Source organism: Hakea prostrata, chromosome 2 (assembly GCF_041222555.1).
Source record: "Hakea prostrata isolate BN-2017 chromosome 2, UWA_Hpros_2, whole genome shotgun sequence".
Taxonomy (NCBI): Eukaryota; Viridiplantae; Streptophyta; class Magnoliopsida; order Proteales; family Proteaceae; genus Hakea; species Hakea prostrata.
In genome coordinates this window covers 59,746,559-59,769,687 of record NC_142601.1, presented here as the reverse complement: position 1 = coordinate 59,769,687, position 23,129 = coordinate 59,746,559, and the positions used below count along the sequence as shown (strand labels likewise).

The 23,129-nt window shown below is 37.6% G+C and overlaps 3 protein-coding genes across 3 annotated transcripts; 1 reads left to right on the top strand and 2 right to left on the bottom strand.

Moving 5' to 3' along the window:
• Positions 1-2,369: 2,369 nt before the first annotated feature.
• Positions 2,370-8,654, top strand: DRS1 (DROUGHT SENSITIVE 1). Its single transcript, XM_089145569.1, is given in 6 exon segments — positions 2,370-2,573; positions 2,691-3,210; positions 3,212-3,514; positions 4,578-4,984; positions 6,253-6,351; positions 7,956-8,654. Coding segments are annotated over 6 exon segments (1,671 nt in total). The 5' UTR covers positions 2,370-2,445; the 3' UTR covers positions 8,170-8,654.
• A 1,580-nt stretch (positions 8,655-10,234) lies between these two features.
• LOC149025338 (FAD-dependent oxidoreductase family protein) lies at positions 10,235-15,563 on the bottom strand. Its single transcript, XM_089145568.1, has 9 exons — positions 15,046-15,563; positions 14,888-14,945; positions 14,531-14,639; positions 14,255-14,390; positions 12,031-12,082; positions 11,779-11,925; positions 11,559-11,670; positions 11,157-11,280; positions 10,235-11,004 (listed from the first exon to the last, which is right to left on the bottom strand). The coding sequence occupies exons 1-9, from the start codon at positions 15,252-15,254 to the stop codon at positions 10,551-10,553; spliced, it is 1,401 nt and encodes a 466-aa protein (XP_089001694.1). The 5' UTR covers positions 15,255-15,563; the 3' UTR covers positions 10,235-10,550.
• A 664-nt stretch (positions 15,564-16,227) lies between these two features.
• On the bottom strand, positions 16,228-22,296 carry MCM5 (Minichromosome maintenance (MCM2/3/5) family protein). The gene is given in 19 exon segments (XM_089145567.1): positions 16,228-16,762; positions 16,919-17,020; positions 17,271-17,400; positions 17,883-17,992; positions 18,295-18,385; positions 18,474-18,565; positions 18,645-18,740; positions 18,838-18,970; positions 19,078-19,169; positions 19,330-19,434; positions 19,638-19,697; positions 19,699-19,716; positions 19,810-19,944; positions 20,759-20,864; positions 20,943-21,079; positions 21,200-21,298; positions 21,414-21,593; positions 21,679-21,822; positions 21,915-22,296. Coding segments are annotated over 19 exon segments (2,205 nt in total). The 5' UTR covers positions 22,206-22,296; the 3' UTR covers positions 16,228-16,678.
• Between the last annotated feature and the right edge of the window lie 833 nt (positions 22,297-23,129).

The window sequence follows — 23,129 nt, the reverse complement described above, 5'->3', positions numbered from 1 at the left end:
AAGAGGGTCGATCATCTAAATGTCAAGTGTCTAAGCATTTTGCTTATGATGTATCTTGTTTATGCCAATTTTGAAGGTAATCGATCCTCTTGCTAGGACTGTTTATGATGTATCTTTTTTTTTGGGATTTGAGGTTCATCCGGGCCAGCTTGAGCGTACCACGACTACATCTTCAAGGCGCTTTTTATATAATTAATATAGGCGGGGCTTCGCCCATGGCCCCGAGGGTATTCGAACTCTAACCTCCTATGTGGAAGTGTTGGAATGCTTATGATGTATCTTGTTTACTCCAATTTTGAGGTAATCAATCCTCTTACTGGGTTGAGAATCATAGATCTGAGGTATTCATAATTCACTGCTTGTCTTATCTTCTTCTTGTTGCTTGCCTTGCCATGATATCATAGTTTCAAGTAAAATGAATATTTGACACCAATGATTCAAAAAACCCTCAAGAGAATCTTCTAAGAGGTTCTTTTTCTCTTTTTGGGTAACCCAGTCTTCTATTCAAAGTGGGAGGGAGTGGAAGTCAACCAAGCCTCTTCAACCACTCAAGTGGATTTAACAATTCATTTAAGGCTTTATTCACATCCCAATCTCAAAGGCTAATAATCAAATTTGTCCTTTCTTTTCTCATAAGTCATAACAAGTGAAAATTATAAATTATTGTCAATGTAGGGTTGCTTGATTGGTTAGACCAACACCTCTTAGTGAAGAGGTCATGGGTATAGATTCTTGCTGATAATATCTTGAATGCCCTTATATAAAGTCACTCTAAATGAATGTATATTCCATTCATAGAGTTGCTAAATCCAAAAGCCTTGTGCACTAGATCTGATTCCTTAATATTTGCTCGTGTGTGTATATATGATCCAACATTGTTAGACATCTACCAGTGATGATGGACTGAAACATTTGATCATATTAGAGAAAAAACACATGACATGAATCTAGGTAAGACCTAGATCTACCAAATTTGTGGGCAATAATATGGAAGGAATTTGTTGTTCAATGTAAGATAGGGTGGTAATATGATATGTTCTGATGTCATCATAGGATATGTGCATTGAGTGCCTAATAAGGTACAAGATCCAGGCACGTATGATATTCTAATCCAATTATGGTGGATAATTCAAATTTTGCTATTTTTTTTAATTACTATTGTCCTTATATACTTTTATTTTATTACTAATCAAACCTCATTATTTATGAAATTACAATCGTCCCCCTCACTTTTAACGGTGTTAAGTGGTTGTTAACAATTAATATGTAATGTCTATTTTGTCATTTATTAAAATTAAGAATTCAAAAATATGACATTACTCTCATTTATAAAATTTATATTGGATGCCAGTTATATCTTTAAAATCTTATATTTTATAACCAATTTTGAATTTTAAAGAGTATCCAATTGTCTCCATTTAAAATGTGATGAAAAACCAGATTAAGAAAGTTTGTGAATGGATTATCTCTTGAGATATTGCTTATTTGTTCCTAATTCCATCAAAATGTGCATAATGATAAAGACCGAATTGTTTCCTAACATAAATTTAAGTTATAACAACAGGAGCAATGATATGGAAAAAAAAAAAAGAAAAGAAAAAAAAAAAGAATCTGTGTATGTGCTGTAATTATTATAATCTATAAAAAAAACAATGATCTCTTTTGTTGCTTAATACTTGCTAATGAGGGTTTTATTATTGCACTAAAAATTATAAATCATATATATTTCTAGGTAATGTTTATCTTCAATGGAATTGTTGTCTTGAAATTAATTTTCTTTTTGTTTTATTTTGAAATTTAAATTTGGAGATTGATAAGACCACCGCTTATGTTTGTTAAAACCCAGCCCATTTAAAATTTCCATCTGGTGGTTTCCATAGCTCAGATGGGGCACCAACTTTGAATTGTTTCCATATGTTTGGTCTCTTCAAGGTTCTTTGGACTTTTTTTGGGGGTTTTTTATAGGTTAAATTTTTTTTCCGATAGTATTATAACTAAACAAAAAGGTAAATAAGGAAAGAGATAATTCAAGGTTATTTTTGGAAATTTTGAAATAATATATCGATGCCACACCATCAATAGGCATTAGTAATTGTAGACAAAATTAAACATTGGATTAATAATTTTAAAATTACAGAAAATAAATTAATAATAAAAATTAAAGTACAAAGGGCATCACTGATTGTCCTTTTCCCCCTCCTATTGAGAAGATATTACTTTTCTGTCCTTGGGGATTTTAGGGTTGAGTAAAACGGTTAAAAACCCCGCCAATTCTTCTTCCATTGCTTTGTTCCCGCCATTTCCAATTTCCCGCTAAAGCGTTTTATCAATCTCGGCTCCACAAAAAATTTTAACTGTGCTTCGCGGGTTTGGCTCTTCGTTTAGTGTTAAATCGCATTAGTTGCAGAAGAGTGTTTTTGAAAATTTTCGCCCTGTTTTGCTCTCATGGCTCCGCAAGCCCTAACCGAGTATGAGCGTCGGAGACTGGAGAACATCAAGCGCAATGGCGAGATGATTGCTTCTTTGAAACTCCATAGCACAGCTCAACAACTCTCTGCGACCAAACGTAATAGGTTCGTTCCTTATTCTCTCTCACCCATCGCACTCGAACAGTTAGGATAACTTCTTTCACTGTAATATCTCTTTGATTTTGTGTTCATTTTGCAAGTTCGTGTCTTTTCTGATGGCAGAGTTGAACCAAAAGGTTATAAGGTCCCTCAATCGAAGAAGCCCAAGCCTGAAGCTCCTGTTGTGCTCCGTAGATCTCTCCGTACTAGACGAATTCCGCCTGATTCGTCCTCAGCAGGAGGCGTTGAAGACGATCTTGTTGTTTCCCCCAATAAGACCACCACATCTCTGGGTAAATCAAAGCCTTCTCCCCCGGCTTTGGGTCCTCTTAGTATGAAGGATGCTTATAGTGGTGATTCATCTGACCGGAAACTCGTAGATACGATTGTGGATATGTGGGAAAACACTCCATTAAATTGCAGAATAAAAAAAGAGCTTTTCCCGATCAAGGAAGATAAAAATTCTCTGTGTGGGATCAGAGGTTCTTCAGAAAATTATCCTTTTAGATGCTCAGTCAAGAAGGAATTTGCCGGGGATAAGAGCTCTGACGCTATCGTATTCGAGAGAACGCCAGTGAAGAGTGAAGCTGAAGGGGATATAGAGAAAACCCCGTTGAATGATTCAATGAAGAGGGAACTTGATAAATAACGGGACCTTGTATACCGGTTTTATGAGTATACCGGAAAAGGCTCCTTTAAGTCCTCTAAACTTGGCATCACTTAGATTGAGACAAGAAAATATTGCGAGAGTTGTCCCTGGAAGGATACTAAACGTGTGCTTTTTCCCTTCAACGTACCGTTTGTTGGTTGTTGCTGGGAACAAGTTTGGAAATGTTGGATTCTGGGATGTTGATAGTCAAGAGGGGGAAGGAGATGGTATTTATTTATACCAGCCTCACTCTGCTCCTGTTTCGGGGATTTTTATTCAACCTTTTTCATTATCTAAGGTAAGCTGTACTGCCATTCCTTAAATTCTACAACTCAGTTAATTTTCTCATTGTTGATGTTCGTGGTTCAATTCTGTATTTCCTTGCGCTCAATGTTGCTTAAATCTAGATTACAGATAATGCCTAACTTGAAAATCTGAAGTTCATTGAACATCCATATACACCAAAATAGCTACTACAGGTCTCTTAACTCGTGTATTTGATCAAATTAGCACTGTTTATCCAATACTTTCAACAACTATTCTAGGGTCTTACCCGAGTACTTCCAGACCCATGTATCTGTTTCAACTGTCTAATCATCGCTGACATAACACACATAGTGACACTTGTCTTGTGCATCAATCTAATGCGTATAGCATAGACATCCAGTCTTCTAACCATAGCCAACATAACCCTCACAATATAGCTCTGATGTTTGATCATGAACTCACTGTGTAATTATCTATTCCTTTCTCTTTTTCTTTCTCCTGTTTTCTTTATTTGTTTCCAGAGGGTGGGGGAGGGGATAAGAGAGAAACAGAAAGCAAAAAATGGCAAAGTAATATTGTCCCCTATGTACTCAATTTCTCTGGTTGCCTTTTTGCCTGTTGCTGTAGCCTGAACAGGGGAACTAGTTGACTATCGGCTATGTCATCGATATAGGGCTTATATTTAATGCCTGATGTGAGTTATTTCACCATCACCTGCATGTTGTTATTTGATAGTTTTACGTACTTTTCATCATATCTTAAAGCATGCTTTCTTTTTCCATTTTCACAGTGTTGTTTTTCTTTTTCTATGTGTGCCATACTGATGCAACTGTTTCCAATATAACATATATCTGTCCTAATTATCCTTTCTAATGCAGCTATTTCTGCCACTAACATATTAACTTTTTATGATTAAAAAGGAGCTTCCATATGCTCTAGGTGTACCAACTAGAAGAATCATTCATTTTATTCCTCTTGTTTTTTTTTAATTGGTAACAAATCATCTGGTTTTTTACGTACTAAGATAATCTCTGAAGCTTGGATGAGTTTCATTTATAGAAGAAGCATGACGGTTAGATGATGAATATATGCAGGTTTTCACTAGCTGCTATAATGGATTAATTCGTGTCTTGGATGTAGAAAAGGAATCGTTTGATTTGGTTTATTCCAGTGAATATTCCATCTTCTCTCTTTCTCAACGTCCAGACGATGCAAAGTCCTTATATTTTGGGGAGGACCAAGGGGGATTAAATATTTGGGACGAGAGGACTGGTAAATGTTCAAGCACATGGATGTTGCATGAGCAAACGATCAATACCATAGATTTCAACCCAAAAAACAATAATCTGATGGCTACAAGTTCTACTGATGGTACTGCCTGCATCTGGGATGTGAGACGCATTAATGGAAACAAACCAGAATCCCTGAAGATAGTTAATCACAAAAGGGCTGTTCATTCTGCTTATTTCTCACCCGGCGGGAATTATCTTGCAACAACAAGGTTTGTATTCATTATTTGGGCCTGAATGTGTTATTGTTGCTTTACTGTATGGGATGTCTCCCCAGAGTGGTAGGTTTTCCCCTGACAAGGAATGGAGTAAATAAGCCTCTTTGCTCTTATGGAAGTAAGGATATTTTGAGATTCTATTGGGTGTTGAATTGTATCATAAGCCACAGTTTAGTTTTCCACTTCGAATATCTGAACTAAATCAGAAGAATTTATAATGAAAATAGTTATCAAAGTCTTGAAAGCAACTGCAATATATTAAAATTCTTAAATGTATCCTCCATACTGGCTTTAAAGTAGCCAAGTATATTCGTAACAATATAAAAAAGAATGTTGAACATTTCATTGTTTAGAATCTGATTTGTCAATATTAGAAAAATTGATAGCTAGGACATTGTTGATTTGGTATTTTGATTTCCCTTCTGCCTTTGCAGTTCATGTTTGCTCTTAAATCCTGCTCATAGATGTTAAAGGCATTGTGTAGGTGTCTAGGCACTTTTGTGGCTCCAAGGCAACCACAGACTTTCTTTGATCAAAGAAAAGTGAGCCTTGGATGCCAAGCCTTTTGAGTGCCTGAATGTTGTCTTTTGGTATTGTGATAACTGGCCTTACATTATACCACTTTTTTGACACCATACAAGTTTTCGTTGGTTTATCTTTGCTGTTTATTTTTTTCAATGAATATGCCCACACTACATCAAATGCTTATTTTGCTATATGTTTGTTGTATCATATTAGGCCATTTCTAGTACAATTATATCAAATTTCCAATAATGTATATAAACATAATAATATGAGGGGTAAAAGTTTTACCAATAAAATATGAAGGGTAAAGGTTGTGTATGTCAACAATCCTCTTAGTTCCTTTCCTCCCTGATATTTATGTCACACTCATCCTACTCCCCTACCCCCGCCCCCCCAAACCCCCCCCAAAAAAAAACCATCTTGCGTTCTCCAATTGGGCATGCTGGCAGCATGCTGATCTCTTCCCCATGTATGAAATGCCTTATACCATAGGCACCCCCTCTTAGGCTTGGGTTGCCTAGACAACTATGCCCCCGTTTTCCTTTGAGTGGACACCATCAGAGAAGAACTGACCAGGCTAGGCATATAAGTCACCTCCTGCTTAGTGACATACAGTATTTTGAGCAAATTAATGAAGTCAAATTTTTTGAAGAACTTAATTGTGATGTTCCTATCAACAAAGAGTCATTCATTGGTTCAAATATTTCTGATGTATACCATTTCACCTATTGTTGTAGTGTTGATGACAAAGTTGGAATTCTGAGAGGAGCTGACTTTGTGGATGTGGATATGATCCATCATAATAACCACACGGGCAGATGGATTTCTTCTTTCAGGTATGACTTTTTCAGCTGTTGGATAGACAAGTTGTTATTCTCAAAGAAAAAATAGAATACTTACTGGCCAGCTTTTTTGCCAGAAATTCAATGGTCTTTGTAAGTCAGAATCAGCACAAGGGTTTATTTCATGAATTTCTTAGTGCTGTTGGATTTACATTTTCAGATCTGGCGGGTTGGTTTTAAACCCTTCTATTTTACTGAAGTATTTCAATAAAAGAAGCATGTCTAACATTCGTATCTCCAGGTGTATTTCAATGAAAATACTGTTGTGTTTGCATTTTTAGTTCTCACTGTAGTATGTCTTTAGGAATTAATATGAGAAAAAGAAGCATCAAAACATAAATGAGACAGTCAAAATCTGCTGCAGGAGAAGACCTTTGAAGGGTTTAGGGTGACCCCTTGTTTTGGAGGGTATCCTTAAAAAACCCAACCTTCAATTCCCATTTTGATGAGAATGAGAAATTAATTACAAATATCAGAATGCTGACAACATATATCCATCTCTAGTCAGGAAAGGGGAAAACGAAAAATACCCTAAAGTACCTAAGTCATCAAACTATAAGATTGATCTCTTCAAGTAGTCCAGTATAACTTTGGAATGATCTCTTTTGACCTCCCTTTTTGTGGTTGGCCCACTGGATCTTTCAGATAGGTCCACCAATGCTTATGGCCATGCTACCTAAGCTCATGGACTCCAGATTAACTTTTGATGCTCTTTGGAAAATTTCAGCTTGGGATCCTCTATTTGTTAGTTACATAAAATATTTGGGACTTTTATGTAGTATAGCAGGTTTGTTAGGAATAAACTCTTAATGTTAAATGTAGAGCGTCAAATGTTGATAACGCCATGGTGAATATAATAAAAGTAAAATTTTTGAGTTGCTTTCTGGCATTTGATCTCTCTTGAAATAAGCAGCAATTACCCTCCCAAGTAGGGCTTCACATAGTGTTATTTGTAATCCTCTATATTTGGTGGTAGGTTTATCTTTAATTACTTTTGCAGTTCTTGTACTCCTTTGGTACTGAAGCTTCTAACTTCTTCCAAAGAAGTCAGTTACAACTTGTTATGTTGTGACATGAATTCTTATACTCAACTTTGAAGCCAGTTACAACTTGTTATGCTGTAACCTGAATGACCCAATTTGGGAGATCTGTATGGTACAATTCGACCTGATGAAATCGACCTGTTTACTTGATCAAAATATATTATGTACCATATGTTCTCCTATGAGGTTATATTGTGAGACTTGGGATTTTTGCCACGGAGTTTTGGATGAGAGCTTTGTATGCCATTATGGCGATTGATTTGAGAGATCTCTATTCTTTTTCTTCTTCCACATTGTGGAAAGTTCTTCACCTTTGGACGTAGCATATCGTATTGGGGTGTGAACTACGTTAAATCTCTATGTTCTTTTTGTTATGTTTTTGTTTCTATTTAAGGATTTGTTGATGTTCTTTCCAACACAACTGCATGTTTTATTTCTGTAATTGAATGTGAATGTGGGTATTTGTTTATATTATTTCGTAGGATGATTTCTGAGATACTGGTCCCCAATGTTTGGCATAACAGATTCTTTTTCACCTTCATTTGTTTCATTCAGGGCAATATGGGGTTGGGATGATTCTTACGTCTTTATAGGCAATATGAGGAGGGCAGTTGATGTTATTTCCACTTCTCACAGAGGAACAGTGATGACTCTAGAGAGCCCACATCTGTCTGCGATCCCATGTCGGTTTGCCACGCATCCATATAAAGTAGGTACATTAGCTGGAGCTACAAGCGGGGGTCAGGTATACATATGGACATCAAGTTAGGAAACATGCTGATCAGAACAGAATATGTCCATCCAACACAAGTTTTTGGGCAATGGAAAAATAGTTGTCCTGTTAAGATCCAGGCTGCAGAGTTTCCTGTAAATTTTGGAAAATGAAAGAAACCTTTCAATACATCTTCCTTCCTCGACTATCACCAGTACTCTCTCTCTCTCTTCTCTGACCACTTCAAACTCTACACCAGAACATGACTCCTTTTTATGTAAATCATAAAAGTTTAACCTAAGGTACATGGATCAGCCTGTCTAGGGATTTTGTTGATATGAGATGAAAGAGCAATTGTAATCTGCTTGCAGCGACCATCAACAGGACGCTTTTAGCAATCAGGTAGGAGCTTTCTATTTATGTTTTTTTCTTTCCTGATTTGTGTTTTGCAGCAACACTAGTTTTAATGTCATTCAATGGTCAAAATTGACATTAGTAACCGTAGCAATGTTTCCATTCACAGAAGTTGTCCTTTGGCTTATTCTGGCAAGATGTCTCATGGGGTTTTACTTTTCTATTATAGTAATGGTTCCCTCGTTTTTGGTGGATTTTTTGCTCAGTTCTCTTTAGTGACAAATTTTTGAAGAGTGGATCACCAAAAGATTATCAGGCCAATAGGTAAGGTCATATGGGTGATGGATTGTTAATAGAAATCCGAATTAGTATGTATTCCTTCATGCTGAGCAGGTCTTATCATGGAGAAAAAAGAAGACATTACAAGCAAGAGAACAAGAGGGAAAAGGGAGAAGATCCATTCAGAAAACACAGAAATGAAGGGGTTCAAAACAGCACACATGAAGGTGAAGGTCAAACAATGTTACAGAAAAATATACTAAATACCTTCTCTAAGGGAAGTAATGAAGTACATTCAAACATGTCAGGGAGTTTACCCAATTCCAGTTTCAAAGGTGTAAAGCCAACATTTCCCTTTTCTTCTAGAGATATAAATCTATAATGGAGAATCTCACATAAATGAAAGCATAATCTTGGAGATGACACCCCTTGCAAAACCCATTCTAGCTAACACAAATAAACTTGAGAAAGAGGCTGAATGCAGTTTTTGTGATGATAGAAAAAAATTTCAAAAAATTTTGTTCTTTCTTCCGGTAAGATCTTATAAACAAAGTTAAGAGTGATAGATTAGTAAGCCTCACTAGACGAGGGAAAACCGATTAAAGCCTACGTATGATTGAGCCTCTTAAAAAGGGTTTTAAGGGCCAAAAAGAAGGGATCGAAAGAAGAAGAAAAAGGTTGAATTGCTGAAATCATAGGGGAACAAGAATCCATTCCTTTGGCAAGAAACTAACCAGAATAGCCAAGTACACAGAGAATGCACAAGCCTTTTAATTCAGGACTGCTCAATTTCTTGCTGAATTCTTAAGAGAGAGAACAATTAAAGGTGCTGTACTCTTGTGAAAGTTATACTTCTTATTATGCGAATTATACACTCATTGAAGACCCACAAATTTTTTTTGCTAGACACTCCCTTCCAAAGCTTATATCCGAATAATACGGGCAAAATTAGAAAGCTGGGAATCAGCTGGGGGAGTAAATGGATAACCAAAATCTGTTCTTGAATTCGCATCCGCATCTGTTTAGCGTATCCGAATCTGTTCAATTACTAATGGGGTGCGGATATGGTATACCCATTTCTTACCTATTATTATCTGTCCAATTAAATTATCCGATTAAGTTACTCGTTTGGATTTATTTTTCTTATTTTTTGTGGTATGTGACTTTTTTTAGATTTTCTACTAAAATAATTACTAAAATTGCTAAATTCTTAAATTTTAAACTTAGTCTCACAAATAAAATGGTAAAGATATCAACAGGTAGTCGAAAACTTGTATTCATGTCCACTTAGAAAAATCTACTTAAGAAAATAATTATTCGATTATCATCCAATTCCTATCCTTTTACACGCCTAAAATCAACAATGATCTTTACTTAGCTGCAGTACATCCATTAATAGCATCTGATACTAGAAATTGAAAATCAGACACAGCTATCAAATTCTAACGTCAGAGTCATGAGACCATTTATTTCTGGCCAAAAGTGATTTTTAAGTGTCTAAAGTAAGTAATCCTTCCAGCTCTTGTTAATCCTTGAAAGCTTAGTGGATACAGTTGCCAACAGTTGGGCTGGAGTAGATAACATGATAACAAAGCAAGCCTGCTGGCAGTTCACCAAACAGTAACACGTTTAGGTCAAAAGATCAAATGGGAATTGAAGGATCAAACAGTTCGGTAAGTTTGCACCAAATCAACTGTAATGCTGTGGGGCTAAGGAAATGATTCCCAGAATGTAGTGTAGAGTAGAAAGGCTTTGAAATTATATCAAACACCAGAGATAAGGAACCATCCATTTCTTAATAATAATCATTGGGGCTTTCGCCATGAGGTCAATTCCAAAGGGATTAAACTTTCATTACAAGAAAGCACAGCTTGGGCCAATATTTTTCCAAGCCATGCATGATAGAGTAGACCTCTTGAACCCAGCCCTCCATACAACCAGTATTTACAATTGTAATTCCCATCCACAAAATCATCTACACAACCCAACAGCGGCAATGACCCAAGAGAAGTCTTTGGTGGCATGGCCCTAACACCTGCTCTTGCTTCAGTGAAAATCCAATTCTGTATATGAGGGTAGACAGCAGATACCTTTGGTAGAAGTTCTTTAAGGGCCATTGAGGCTTCCTCCGGAGAGACTCTAGCTGAATAATTTCTTGATCTCCACTCCCATGTTGAGCCCAAAACCAGATTGCGACGCCCCCGAGGAGCAACCCATGCATCAGACAAGATTGATGGGCTATGTTCCCCATATTCATCTCTGTAATAGGAGTTTCAACAAAATAAGGCTTTCTACAGTTGAAAAATAATACTAACAAACATTAAATTATCCCTTTAAAGAGCAAATAAAAATAATAATAACAAACATTTCATTATCCCTTTAAAGAGGGATCATAAGTAAAAAACCGATACCTTAAATCTTGAGGGAGCTGTAGGTGAGCAATGACACCTCTACACGTCCTCAAAGGGAGCTTCCCTGACAGCTCTGGGAGCAAGTCAGCTCTGGCGCCTAGACAGATTATCACTGCATTGTATTCTACTGACCAAAATATAGAGTACATTAAAGAAGAGAACTAGTGAAGTTTCTGGATGAACTTTATGAACATGTATATCTAAAGTTGCAATTAAGAATCAGAGATTATTTCCTAAAATTAAATAAATCTTCTGAATAAATGAAGAGAACCTATCCAACAGGACTGGATTCATTGATCCTTAGACCAGTTCCAAGTGCTGGACAATGCTGATTTAATTTTGCTTGCTTTAGTCAAACAAAATGTTACCATAAACATGGGGACAGTAGAACGTGAAGCTCACCACCAAATTCAAGGAGCCCGTTAACAGACATTTTGTGGAAGTAAATATCTTTTCTTCCATGGCCTGATGCTGTCAACTCTTTTGCTATATTTTTGCATGCAGAGAAGAGTGCCTATAAAAAAAAAAAAGATGAGCTGTATTTCTGATCAGACATAAGTAATATAATGCACTGATCAGAAAAACAAAATTAAAAGTGATCATTAGGCTCTTTTGTTCAGACCTTAACGTAGGGTTGAGGATTAATATTTATCGCTTCAGGCATATAAATGGCAGAGTTGTAAGGCATGCACATATTAGGTATGAGATTGCTAGCAGCTTCCTTGTCTATTGACTCTATCCTGCACTCCCCAAGGCAGTTCTGCACATTCTAATTAAACCAATAAACTAAATATCATTACTAAGTCATTTTTCACAAAAGAAAGAAAACTATCTGACTCGTATTTGAGAAAAAACAAAAACCAGAGGAAATTACCTCATTCAGTATATCCACATTCCTTAAGGTTGTAGCTGGTCTCAAGATGCCCCTGAGAATATAGCATGCATCATGGGAAATCAAATGCATAGAAAGATGAATACCTATGTCCGAACATTGGCCAAACAAGATCAATAGCAACTTATTGCAGTGGGAGGGGGAAAGAAAAGGCATGCCAAAATGCAAATTTAAAGATTAAAAATAAGGATTTAAAACAATAGAAAGTAGCCTTTAACTAATGTATCATAAACTAGCCTACTTAAAAAATAGCAGGCAATGCTCTTCTTAGTTAAAAGAACTCTTTGGAATTCTCAGTGATGTAAGCAGGCCCACTTTCCCTACTTGAACCAACCAATGGGGCCCAAGAACCAAACCCATTGGTGCACCAAGTGGGCTTGCTGAACCCTAATAGGGGTATTATGGTCATTTTCCCACTTCTTTTAGTGATTATTTTAGTCCAGTAATTTATGTTTTAATTTTGTTAGTCCATATCTAATTTACTCCCTTAATTGAGTTAGTATTTAGAGTTAAAAGTTAGAGTTGGAGTCCAAATTAATTTTCCACTTCTTTTAGTGATTATTTTAGTCCAGTAATTTATGTTTTAATTTTGTGAGTCCATATCTAATTTACTCACTTAATTGAGTTAGTATTCAGAGTTAAAGTTAGAGTTGGAGTCCAAATTAAAACCTATTTTAAAATTAAGATTCTTTTTGGATAACTAGTTGTTATTTTGCAAGTTGCTTTCTTTAATTTGTGGTTGTTATTTATTGATTGTAAAGGAGATCTTAGTCTATAAAGGATCCCCTAGTTGAATAGGTTTTATGATTGAGTTTAAGTATTTTCCCTCCAATTGTAAAGCTATATGTAGCCCACCCTACCTCATTGTAAAACAAGTTTTATTGACTAAAAGAATTTGAATCTTGTGGGAAATCAAGTCGTGGCTTTCTTGGGAGGGCCATGACGGTTTTAGAAGGTCTTCTCCATCAATTCCAGCAAAGCTTCTACCAATCTCCAGCATTCATTATCCAGCAGCAGATTTTCATCTCCTAGTAAGTACAGTGATTACAGCGCCGTCCCCCTCACCCACGACCCCACCTGCACCCTCCTCTCTCCTTGCACAACCCCAAGAACCCCTCCCCCACCCTTGCAGCTACCTAAGAAACCCTTGCCCATCCCCTGTGGCAACCTTCTGCAGCACCCCTTCCCCTCCTCTTTCTCCCTTTTGGCCCTCCTTTTCCCTTTTGGTTCTTGCAGCAATTCTGAATTTTCAGAACAGAAAAGAAAAGGGGAAAAAAAAGAAGGAAGAAAGAGGACAGCAAAAAGCTCAAGAACTCACCAAGATTCCAAGCAACCTACTTACACCTAAGAACCAACTCATAACATCCCAAAACCCTCCCATACCTAAGCGCGCACTTTCTTTCCAGCTCTAGGGTAATTCTGGGTGTCTCAAACCATCTGACAGAGATCTTGTTAAAACCCTAATCCCCCCCCCTCCCAAAAAAAAAAAAAAAAGAATCAAAATAAAATTAGTCAATTCCTAACTTGTCCCTAGGATCTTCCCAAAGACATAATACATCTCATATTCCTTTGTTAAACCCTAAACTCATTTCTTTTCAAGTCCTACAACCCATTATATTTTTGTTAATCCCAATCTTTTCTCAAAACCCTAATTTTCCCAAACTGAACCATCCCATCTAGATCTGTTAAGAATCTTTTATTCTTCAATTTAGTTCTTTATTTGCAGGTTTCAAGGGACAGGATTATGGGCTAACCCTAATTCTAGGGAAACAATCACACATCCCCTAGCCGTAGAATCGTGGTTACATCACTCAGGAAACCAGCTTCTTTGAGAGAAAAGGACCAATGAGTGGTCATAATTCAAAAGTACAAAAAATCTGTATTCTAATTGTGCTGCCTCCACTAGCACCAGTATTTTACATATCCAAGAGGTAAAATCGAAACAACTAATCTTAGTCCCTTCATCAGAAGCTAGAAGAACTACATGTCATCTCCATACATCCAAGCAAGCACCAAATTCTTCTTAACATACAAAGCTTATTATTCATAATCTTTCTCACCTGCAGCTTCTAGCAACTGAAATGAAATCATTATCTAAGCAACTACATGACAGATACACTTATCACTTATATCTGCGACAAACTTTGGGTGATGGGGAATCTATAAAGAAACAGAAAGATATTTGTTTGGAGAGAGAGAGGGCAACCTTCTCCAAACTAGTAAGTCATCAACACAGTTATCTTGAGCAAGATTCTTCATCTCCCTAGAGACAGATGCTTCCGAAATGTTTAACAACTTTAAGCACTCCTTCCAGCACTCAGCACCCTTCCACAGTAGCTTAGCTGTCAATGATCGGACTAATTAACCTAAAACAGTAATGCTAAAGCTTGTTTAATTAAAGATGAATAAATTTCCAAACAGGAATGAAGGCAATGAATTAGGGTGGGGCAGCAACAATGAGGTGAAAGAATAAAAAGAGAACCTTTAGGAGAATAAGGGTGAATCAATCCTCCTGCAACTCCGGAAGCACCACCCCCAATGCCAACTTCATCATAGATATCAATGGAAAGACTCAAATCATTTGGTGCCAGCTACAACATTTGAAGGAAGTAACAATCAAATAAAATGAAGGCAGTTCATAAATTGTGGCTCCACCTAGTAGAAAGCAAAAGGTGGGGAACAGAAGCACTCATGAAGAGGACTACTTCCGTGCTCGATAAACACTAAAGGAGTTCAAGAGCAACGCAAACCCACATGAATACATATCATCAGTTAAAATTTCAGCAGCAAGATTGACCATAAGAGGTGAAGAGCAGCAGGATAGGGGTAGGGGGTGTACCTCTAAGAGATGCCAAGCCACAGACAATCCGGCAAAGCCAGCTCCAAGCACTGCATATCTGCAGGGTACGAGATAAGGAGCACAGCGATTCAGTCAAGTACATTTTCCGCGGGGAAGTTAAACAAATCAAAAGGGAAAATTAACAAAACGACAAGCACCTAAGGGGTCGTTGGGCGGGGAAAGAAGCGCAACGAATCGAAGGGGCAGTACCCAACTTTGATGCAGAGGACATTTTTCTGTTCGCTGGGAAAAGGGCATAACGAAGAACAGTAGATTCTGAGTTACCCAGACGCGAAGGGATGAAATTTAAAGGCTTATTAGGGTTCTTCAAGTCCTTGAGGATAGGCTGGATAGCAAAGTCTAGCATCCTCTGCCCAGGAAACTACAAGCCTCCTCCAAATTCTCAGTTTCGCAAATGACAGGAAATAAATAGGATGGACATGAAAAAGCAAGTTAAATGGTGGGCCCAACAAGAGTAGGGTTTTTTAAAAATTTTAAAAAACAAAAACATCTCTACTGTAATTTTCTTTCCTTTTCCTTCCCTAATCCGGTCCTAGTATATGACATTAACTTCTATCTCCCACTATATTTTCATACCCCAGGTTCTTTCCTTTAATTTTTTTTTTTTTTGAATCAGCTGGTTCTAGTTTTGATGTTCATATACCTCTGATCCAGTGAATCTGAATTAACACGAACTTAGAAATGATTGTTATTTACATGTCTCTGGACACCAAGAAACGTCCAAAGCGTTTTTATATCCAAATGAGATAGAATTTTAATGCTAGAAGTATATATGTCATATGGTTACAACTAATTTGGTCATACCTATGTTTCTTGTGCTTTTGATGGTTGTACTATGATTTGCCAATCAGTTCTGGTTCTAAAAATTAGGCTTTCTTTTGGGAATTCGTCATCTTAGAGCTATCAGCATTATCAGACCATGGAACAAAATGTCAAAGCTTTCACTGAAGAAAAGAACACAATGTCAAAGTGAATAGATGGGAGGAAGGGCTTGAATGCAATGCCAAAAGGAGTGAATAGATGTTAGTCTAGCTGCCTTACTGTACCAAGCAATGAAGAAGGCCTAGAATAAAATGCAAAAAGGTGGAAAAGATGCAAAGAGAATGAGAGCTGAGGGAGGTGGTCAAGACTCGAGACAATCCCACAGTGCACCAACCTGTTCACTTATTGATAAAGTGAGATGCAATTGAACATCCCTAGATTTATCAGCAGAGCTATCAAAAACAAACCAACCTTTCATAAGTTCAATTTCAGACAAAGGCATATACAGCATGAGCTCAATGATCTTTTTTTTTTTGAGAGAGAGAAGGGGGGGGGGGGTGTAGACATTCATGATTTCTCACAAGTTCAACTGAAGCTGACAAATAGCTGGGGTACCTTGTCTGTGTGCTACAGGCTGCATTAAATTTTTGAAAAATTAATGAACAAAGTTACAACCAGCAAAGTCAAGTTCTTGGAATTCTGCTTTCCTTCTGAGCTTAGAAGATTTGATTTTTCCCCTCTGTTTAGAGCAAAAGATTAATCTTTCTCAGTAACAGGGTTAAGGGTCCATTTTACATTTTAATGGACAAGTCAATTTAATACAATAGTCACAAGAATCATAACAAGTGGTGGGCGACCAGAAAGAGAAAATAATGCTGCCCAATCATTTAACACTGCACACACGATCTACATATAACGTATTGCTTCCGAGGTTGTGTACCGCTGGAATCTGAACCTGCATGCAAAGCACTCCCTAGAGATGCCGTTTTTGCTTCAAAACAAATGTGTTTAGGCTTTGCGTACAATAACACGCCTTTCCCTCTTGTATTCAACTTCATCTCTTTGATGCATAATCAAAAGCGCTCTTCTGACCTGCATACATATCAAAACAAGGTAATCAAGTGATCTAAAGAAGTTTTGTAGGAGGATCAAGGTAGATGATCTACATGTAGTTGGGAACATGCAAAAATATATGAACTGTTGGAACAGACTAGAAAATATATGGTTTTTCAAGTGCGGTATCCTTACAATAGACTCATTCAATCCAATCCTGGTAAGGTCATCAATGAGACGTCTCTCTGATATGTGGTTCCCAATCCCCATTCTTCTTTTTATCTGTGTTTCTGCTTGCTGTTCAGAAAAAGGCAAAACATGAGTAATTCTCATTCAAACATGGCAAGGGGAAAAAGATGTTTGGGTTGGCTTTTGGCTAGGAATCCTTTCGTCAAGCCCCCTTGTCTGAAACAGCTAAGTGAAGGATTTATCCATTACACCTGCCTGCCATTCATCATGCCTTTACCGTTGAAGCCCTACAAATGTCTTTTCCCCCTTGCGCCTATCCTATTAAGAAAGAAGACAGACGGAGAAGTATGCATCCAACCTTTATCTCATTTGCCATCTCAGGAGTCAGATTCATATGTTGGTTTATTCCAGACCGAGCTGCATCCAACGTGGCAGTTTTGAACAGCCTAATGGCTTCCAATACATTCTCTTCAGTCGCAACATAGGACCTAAATTTATAGTTGAGAGATAAATTCAGTACACCATCAATAACTTCACAAGTATGTGTCTGTTGAGCCAGAATAGATGGAAATCATCACAATTGGTAGCACAATATGTCCAATGAAAATTTTAAATAGGAGGAAGATCACAGGGACATGAATTAACATCACGTGGAGCACAGACCACCGATACGTCTATCAGCTGGGAAGACTTGGATTTGGTAAATAAACTGAAAGTGAATTAACAGCCTTTTTATTTTTGTCAAATCATGCTGGAAATGTAGCTTTAAAAGCAAATCAAGGCTGTTCTCCCCACCCATCCACCCCCCATAAGAACAAGACTAAAGAACAGTATGGACTCCCAAGCATCTTGGCAAAAGATTCAGATATAGTGCACATCTAAGGTAGATATTAACCAGCCAAATGGCATAAAAAAGTAAAATTAGTCTTAACTCCAATTGCATATTTAAAAATGGACATAAACTACTTACAGTCTCATTTTTGCAAGCGCCTCACTTAACCTTATTATGGCTTCCAGCTGTCTCACAGTGATTGGTATTGCTGGTGACTCACCTGAATCATTTGACTGCTGCCTCATTTCCTGTAAGAACAAGAACCATGAAACCAAACCAATCCACACTTAGGTGCGTCAAGTTGCAAAGGAGGAATGAGAAGGGACCTTCCAAATAATAGAATTTTGCAAAAGCACTTGCATTAAAGTTAAGAAGCCTCATAAATGAAGCTAAATTGGATGGGCCAGACCACCACATTGACCTGTTTAGACAGATTGAAGGTGGATCTTAACAACTTAAGACCTAAATAAATCGCAGGGTAGGTCTGCTTGCAAAAGAGCACATCATGAACTATGGATTCCTCGTGATGACCGGAAACATGCAGACTCACCTGTCGGATTTGAACATAGTTATTCTTTAACAAGGTCGCAGCAGAGTCTGATAGCTGGGGATGGCATTCAGTTCGACAGTACTGTAAGTACCTGCAGGACAAAAGAAAGAAGAGTCTATGCATAATCCATATTTACAAAAAAAGAATTCCTGTGGGGAACATAGTTTCAAGATTTATACCTTTTCAGCCAGTTGTCTTCCTTTGAGACTCTTACTTCACTGGAGGCTGAATCAGCTGACGTATGAACTTTTATAATATGGCTAGCTATAAGCTGTTATTAGATTCTTACAGTTAAATTGCTACAGTCATAGTCCAACAAACTCTACTTGTGCATTATAATAACTGATTACCTTATCTTGATTGTAGTCCCTGGCATCTTTCACTATGAAGATCAAATCAAATCTAGAAAGTATTGTTGTCTGCAAATCAATATTATCCTGTGCAGTCTGCAAGGTGATTAATTTCCTTAAGTTTCCATTCTAGAAAATCAGACGCATAAATATGGATTTAAAAAACAGTACAAGAGACAGTAGAAAGATGGACCTTAAGATCATCATAACGTCCTGATGGAGGGTTAGCTGCTGCAAGCACAGATGTTCTAGAATTTAGAACAGTTGTGATCCCTGCTTTGGCAATAGAGATGGTTTGCTGTTCCATGGCTTCATGAATAGCAACCCTTTGGGTCACAGTAAATGGAAATGTAAATACTTTCAACTACCATATTGTAAAGAGAGCTGTCTCATGGAGAAAAGCGACCCAACATGTTTCATTTTCCAAACTTACCTGTCTTCTGATCTCATTTTGTCAAATTCATCAATACACACAACTCCTCCATCAGCCAACACCATGGCTCCTCCTTCAAGATAAAATTCACGCTGGGTGCATACAATAACAATTAGAAATTTAAAATAACAAAACATGTTGAAAATCTTATACATGCTTGAGGAAGGAAAAAGGACAGGTTTTAAATTATATCATCAGAAAACTAGATACGCATCGCTTATGTTTATTCATGGAGAAGTTCAAAAAACTTACAGAGCTATTGTCACGAATGACTGAAGCTGTAAGACCAGCAGCAGATGAACCTTTTCCCGAAGTGTAAACGGCAACTGGAGCTGTCTTTTCCACAAACTTGAGAAACTTCATGGTAGAAAGAAATTCATTAGTAATCTTCTTGTCTCATAAAAAGGCAACAGCAGGAACCTATTTTCTAAGTTATAACTTAACTGAGTGGACCTCTTTTCAAAAATAAAATAAGCACCAGATGATCCCACTTGAAAGGGTCAGCTTCTACAATTCTGGAAAATCACAAATTCCATCATTAGGTACTACTGATATCAAACCTGTGATTTAGCAGTGGATGGATCCCCCAATAGCAAGACATTGATATCACCTCTTAACCGCTGCACCATCTGGTAGCCACTGCATTAGAGAGGGTGGGTTCGGAAGTCATTACATTTCTGAGCAACTCCATCCAATTTGGCAAAATCAGCAAGAAGAACTTGTGATATGTACCTTCCTTGATCCTCCAAAAAGAAGACAAGCAAGAGCTTTCTTCACATCATTGTGACCATATATGGAGGGTGCAATCTTGGAGCATATATTTTTGTAACAATCTCCTTCCGAAGCAAACTTTTTGAACTCTTCTATCTGCATGCCAGAGAATTTCGCTTAAATAAGTATTAACATGAAAATGAAACAAAAATTACATTTATCTACTCCCTACAGAATGATATAAAGAAACTATTTTACCCTAAGCAGATATAAGGAAACTAGCAAAAGAGATAAATTAGATTAAAAAGAAAACACGATATTCTCTTGGGACATCAACACCATCCCCAAAATACCTTTGTAAAACACCATCGACAGCATCCCCTAAAATGCTCACTCCAATTTATATTTATCTATCATGGTTAGAACCCCATTAATGCTGTCCAGTTAGATTGGCCCCATCCATCACTAAATTAAGGTAAACAGTCAAGCCTTTTATCATTATTTCCCATTACAATTTCAAGTCAGATTTCATACTTGAAACCTGCATCATTTTTCCCACAAAGAAAACTGCCTCGTGGCAAAACATCCGACTCATAACCATGTTGTTGTCAGGCAACTAAAGTTAGAAGTCTAATTAAACTTGTCATGATGAAGTAACATAAAAGAAATAAAGTTCCAAATTCAAATACAGAAATTTAAATAAAGATGTCTGCTCCAGGATTTTTCTTCTTCCTCTAAAGCTTCTTGTAGACACCCCAAGAACAGGCATATTGTTGTTACCTGAGGTCTTGATTTGTCTCTGCTCTCTTCAAGGTGATGTAATCCCTCCCATCACTTCCCCCCTTTGTACATCCCCCCCCCCCCCCCATTTCATCTTTGGGCAATGTTTTATTAATTCATTGAAAGAAAAAAAAAACAAACAAACAAACTACAGCAAATTTACATATACACACTAAGTCTCAAGCCTTACCTCTTCTTGTGTGAATGCAGAGAGACCTCTGGAATGGGTATCATTAGTTTCTTCTATTCCTACAACCCTGATATAGGGCTGCCTAATTGCAACTGCTCCTTTCTGGCTGCAGAGGACAACATTCTCCATGTGATTACTGGTGAGTAGGTAATGTGTTAATAAATATCCAAGCCCTGAGTCTTACCTAGTGGAGGAATTTGCTGCTTGATAAATACTGTATATCCCCATGATGGTCAGCCTTGATCCTGGTACAATCGTCTGGACAAGATGGCGATCCACGGAGAGAAGAATGTTCCTTGGAAGCTCCCCAGTTGGGACGTCCTACCATTTACAAATAAACACCAATGAAGTCAGACATCTTTTATATATATATATTTATATTTGGTTGGGTGGAGTTGCAGCAGCTAGGCCTTGAATGTGCATCAAGACTAAGAGACATACCTCTGGGTTCTCCTGCAGTTTCAAGGTCTGTTGGTCAACATACTTGCCTTTATCAGGGACGATCATAAAAGGATCTATAGGACAAGGTTCTTCCCCTGGCTATGATAATTTAAAGACAACTTACAAGAATCAATCGTACAATACCAAAATATGGAACAGGGGTAATTCAAATATTTCAATTTTTTTGGGGGGGAAATCGACAAGTGAGACCAACCTGAGGAGTATGGTCACAAGAACGAGGAATAATTGCCCCTCCAAGCCCTGGTCGGCAAGGTACCGTTCTTACACTCCTGCAGTTCTTACACACGAGGGTAACATGAGTCGCTTTAGCCTTCGTCCTTGAAGCAGCAATGGTGATCCCAGCGATCTTAACGAGTTTGGATATGCACTTAGCCTGCTCTTACCCGATTAAACAAATCAATAAACTAGAAAAGGAAACAAAAAACTCACATCCAAGAACGAAGAGCCTAAAAACTAACCCCAAGCGAACGCATGGAGATGGTGTCCTCCTTGGACATGAGTTGTATCTGCACCTCTCCCTTGACCGGTTCCGCCATCTCTCCATTTTGGCCGTCGACTCTGGACTTTAGACTCGCCAGAACTTCAGCAGCCGCAGTCTCAAACTAAGAAAGAGGAGAAAACCCAATTAAAAAAATCAGAGAAAAATTACAAGGACTTTGATAAGGCCTGGATATACGAAGGGTTTTGGTATTACCAAGGGCAAGTAGTCGGCTGGGGCAGATCGGAGCTTATCCGGTAGATCGGAATCGGAATCGAAGGAGTGAAGATCTTCCATATCGACCAGAAGAAACTTGGGGTTGTGAATAAGGCTCTCTCTGTATATGAAGACATTCTTCTTTGCGTAGTTACGAATGAACTCCTTGAACTTCAGAAAGACGGAATGGCGGGTGGCTGCCGCCGCCGATGAGTGGTCGGAGTCTCCACCGCCACGAGGAAACTGCGCCTGATCGCTAAAGAATACTGCACCTTCGTCCCACCCTGACATCTCTCTATCTCTCTCTGGGTTCTGGAACTACAGGGGTTTCTGCTTTCTCTTTCTCTTTCTCGTTCTCTTTTGCCCTTCACCAGGACCAGAGGCATTTCTCGTTAAACGTCGAGGTTTTGGCGGGAGATAACCAGAGTTGGCGCCCAAATATGTCAAATTACAACAGTATCCTTCTTTCGCCAGGATTTTACGGCTGTAAGAATTGAGGTGTCAAACCGACCGGGTTGGGTTGGACCAACCTTGAACCTAAGACTAGCTTTGGCATGGTTTTCATTTTTAATTGATACCTAATTTTAGGGTCTATTTGGTTACATGAATCTAGATATTTCAAATCTCTGGATTCATGAATATGAAATTTATACCCGTTTGGTTGTGAAAATCTCCAGATTCATGAAATCTAAAGAATTATCTTTTTACACTAAAAACGTGAATCTATAGATTTATGAGTATGAAGTGAAAATCTAGAGATTTCATTACGACTATAAAAGCACTAAACATTTGCGACTTCACAAAAATCACGTCGACCAAATAATTTTTTAAGATGAATCCACAGATTTCATTCTATAACCAAACAGTTAATTTTATGAGTTGTGACTCCATAGATTTGAAATCTCCAGACCCATGTAATCAAACAGACCCTTAAGAAATCAATACAAAAAATTATTTGGGTTTAAATACAAAAAATGTTTGGTAACCAATGGTAATATACGTATGTCAAACTAACTAATAATGATAATAAAAAAAAAATGAATATATAACTTAAAATATATCAATTAAAAGATGTGAAAGTTTGTGCTATACAAATTCCATATGTCAAGCAAAAAAATATATACATATAGGGATCACATTCAAAACTAGCTTCATCTCTTCCAAAGTTCCACCAGTTGAAGTAAGACAACTTCTTCTTTTCTTCAGAATGATCAT

Bases quoted from the DNA above. Each gene is read 5' to 3' on its own strand.
- LOC149025338 (XM_089145568.1), bottom strand. From the start codon at position 15,254: ATGCTAGACTTTGCTATCCAGCCTATCCTCAAGGACTTGAAGAACCCT. The intron at 14,640-14,887 runs GTACACCCCCTA...CAAATGTTGTAG, and splicing joins TGGCTTGGCATCTCTTAGAG to CTGGCACCAAATGATTTGAG. The intron at 14,391-14,530 runs GTTCTCTTTTTA...GATCATTGACAG, and splicing joins TCACCCTTATTCTCCTAAAG to CTAAGCTACTGTGGAAGGGT.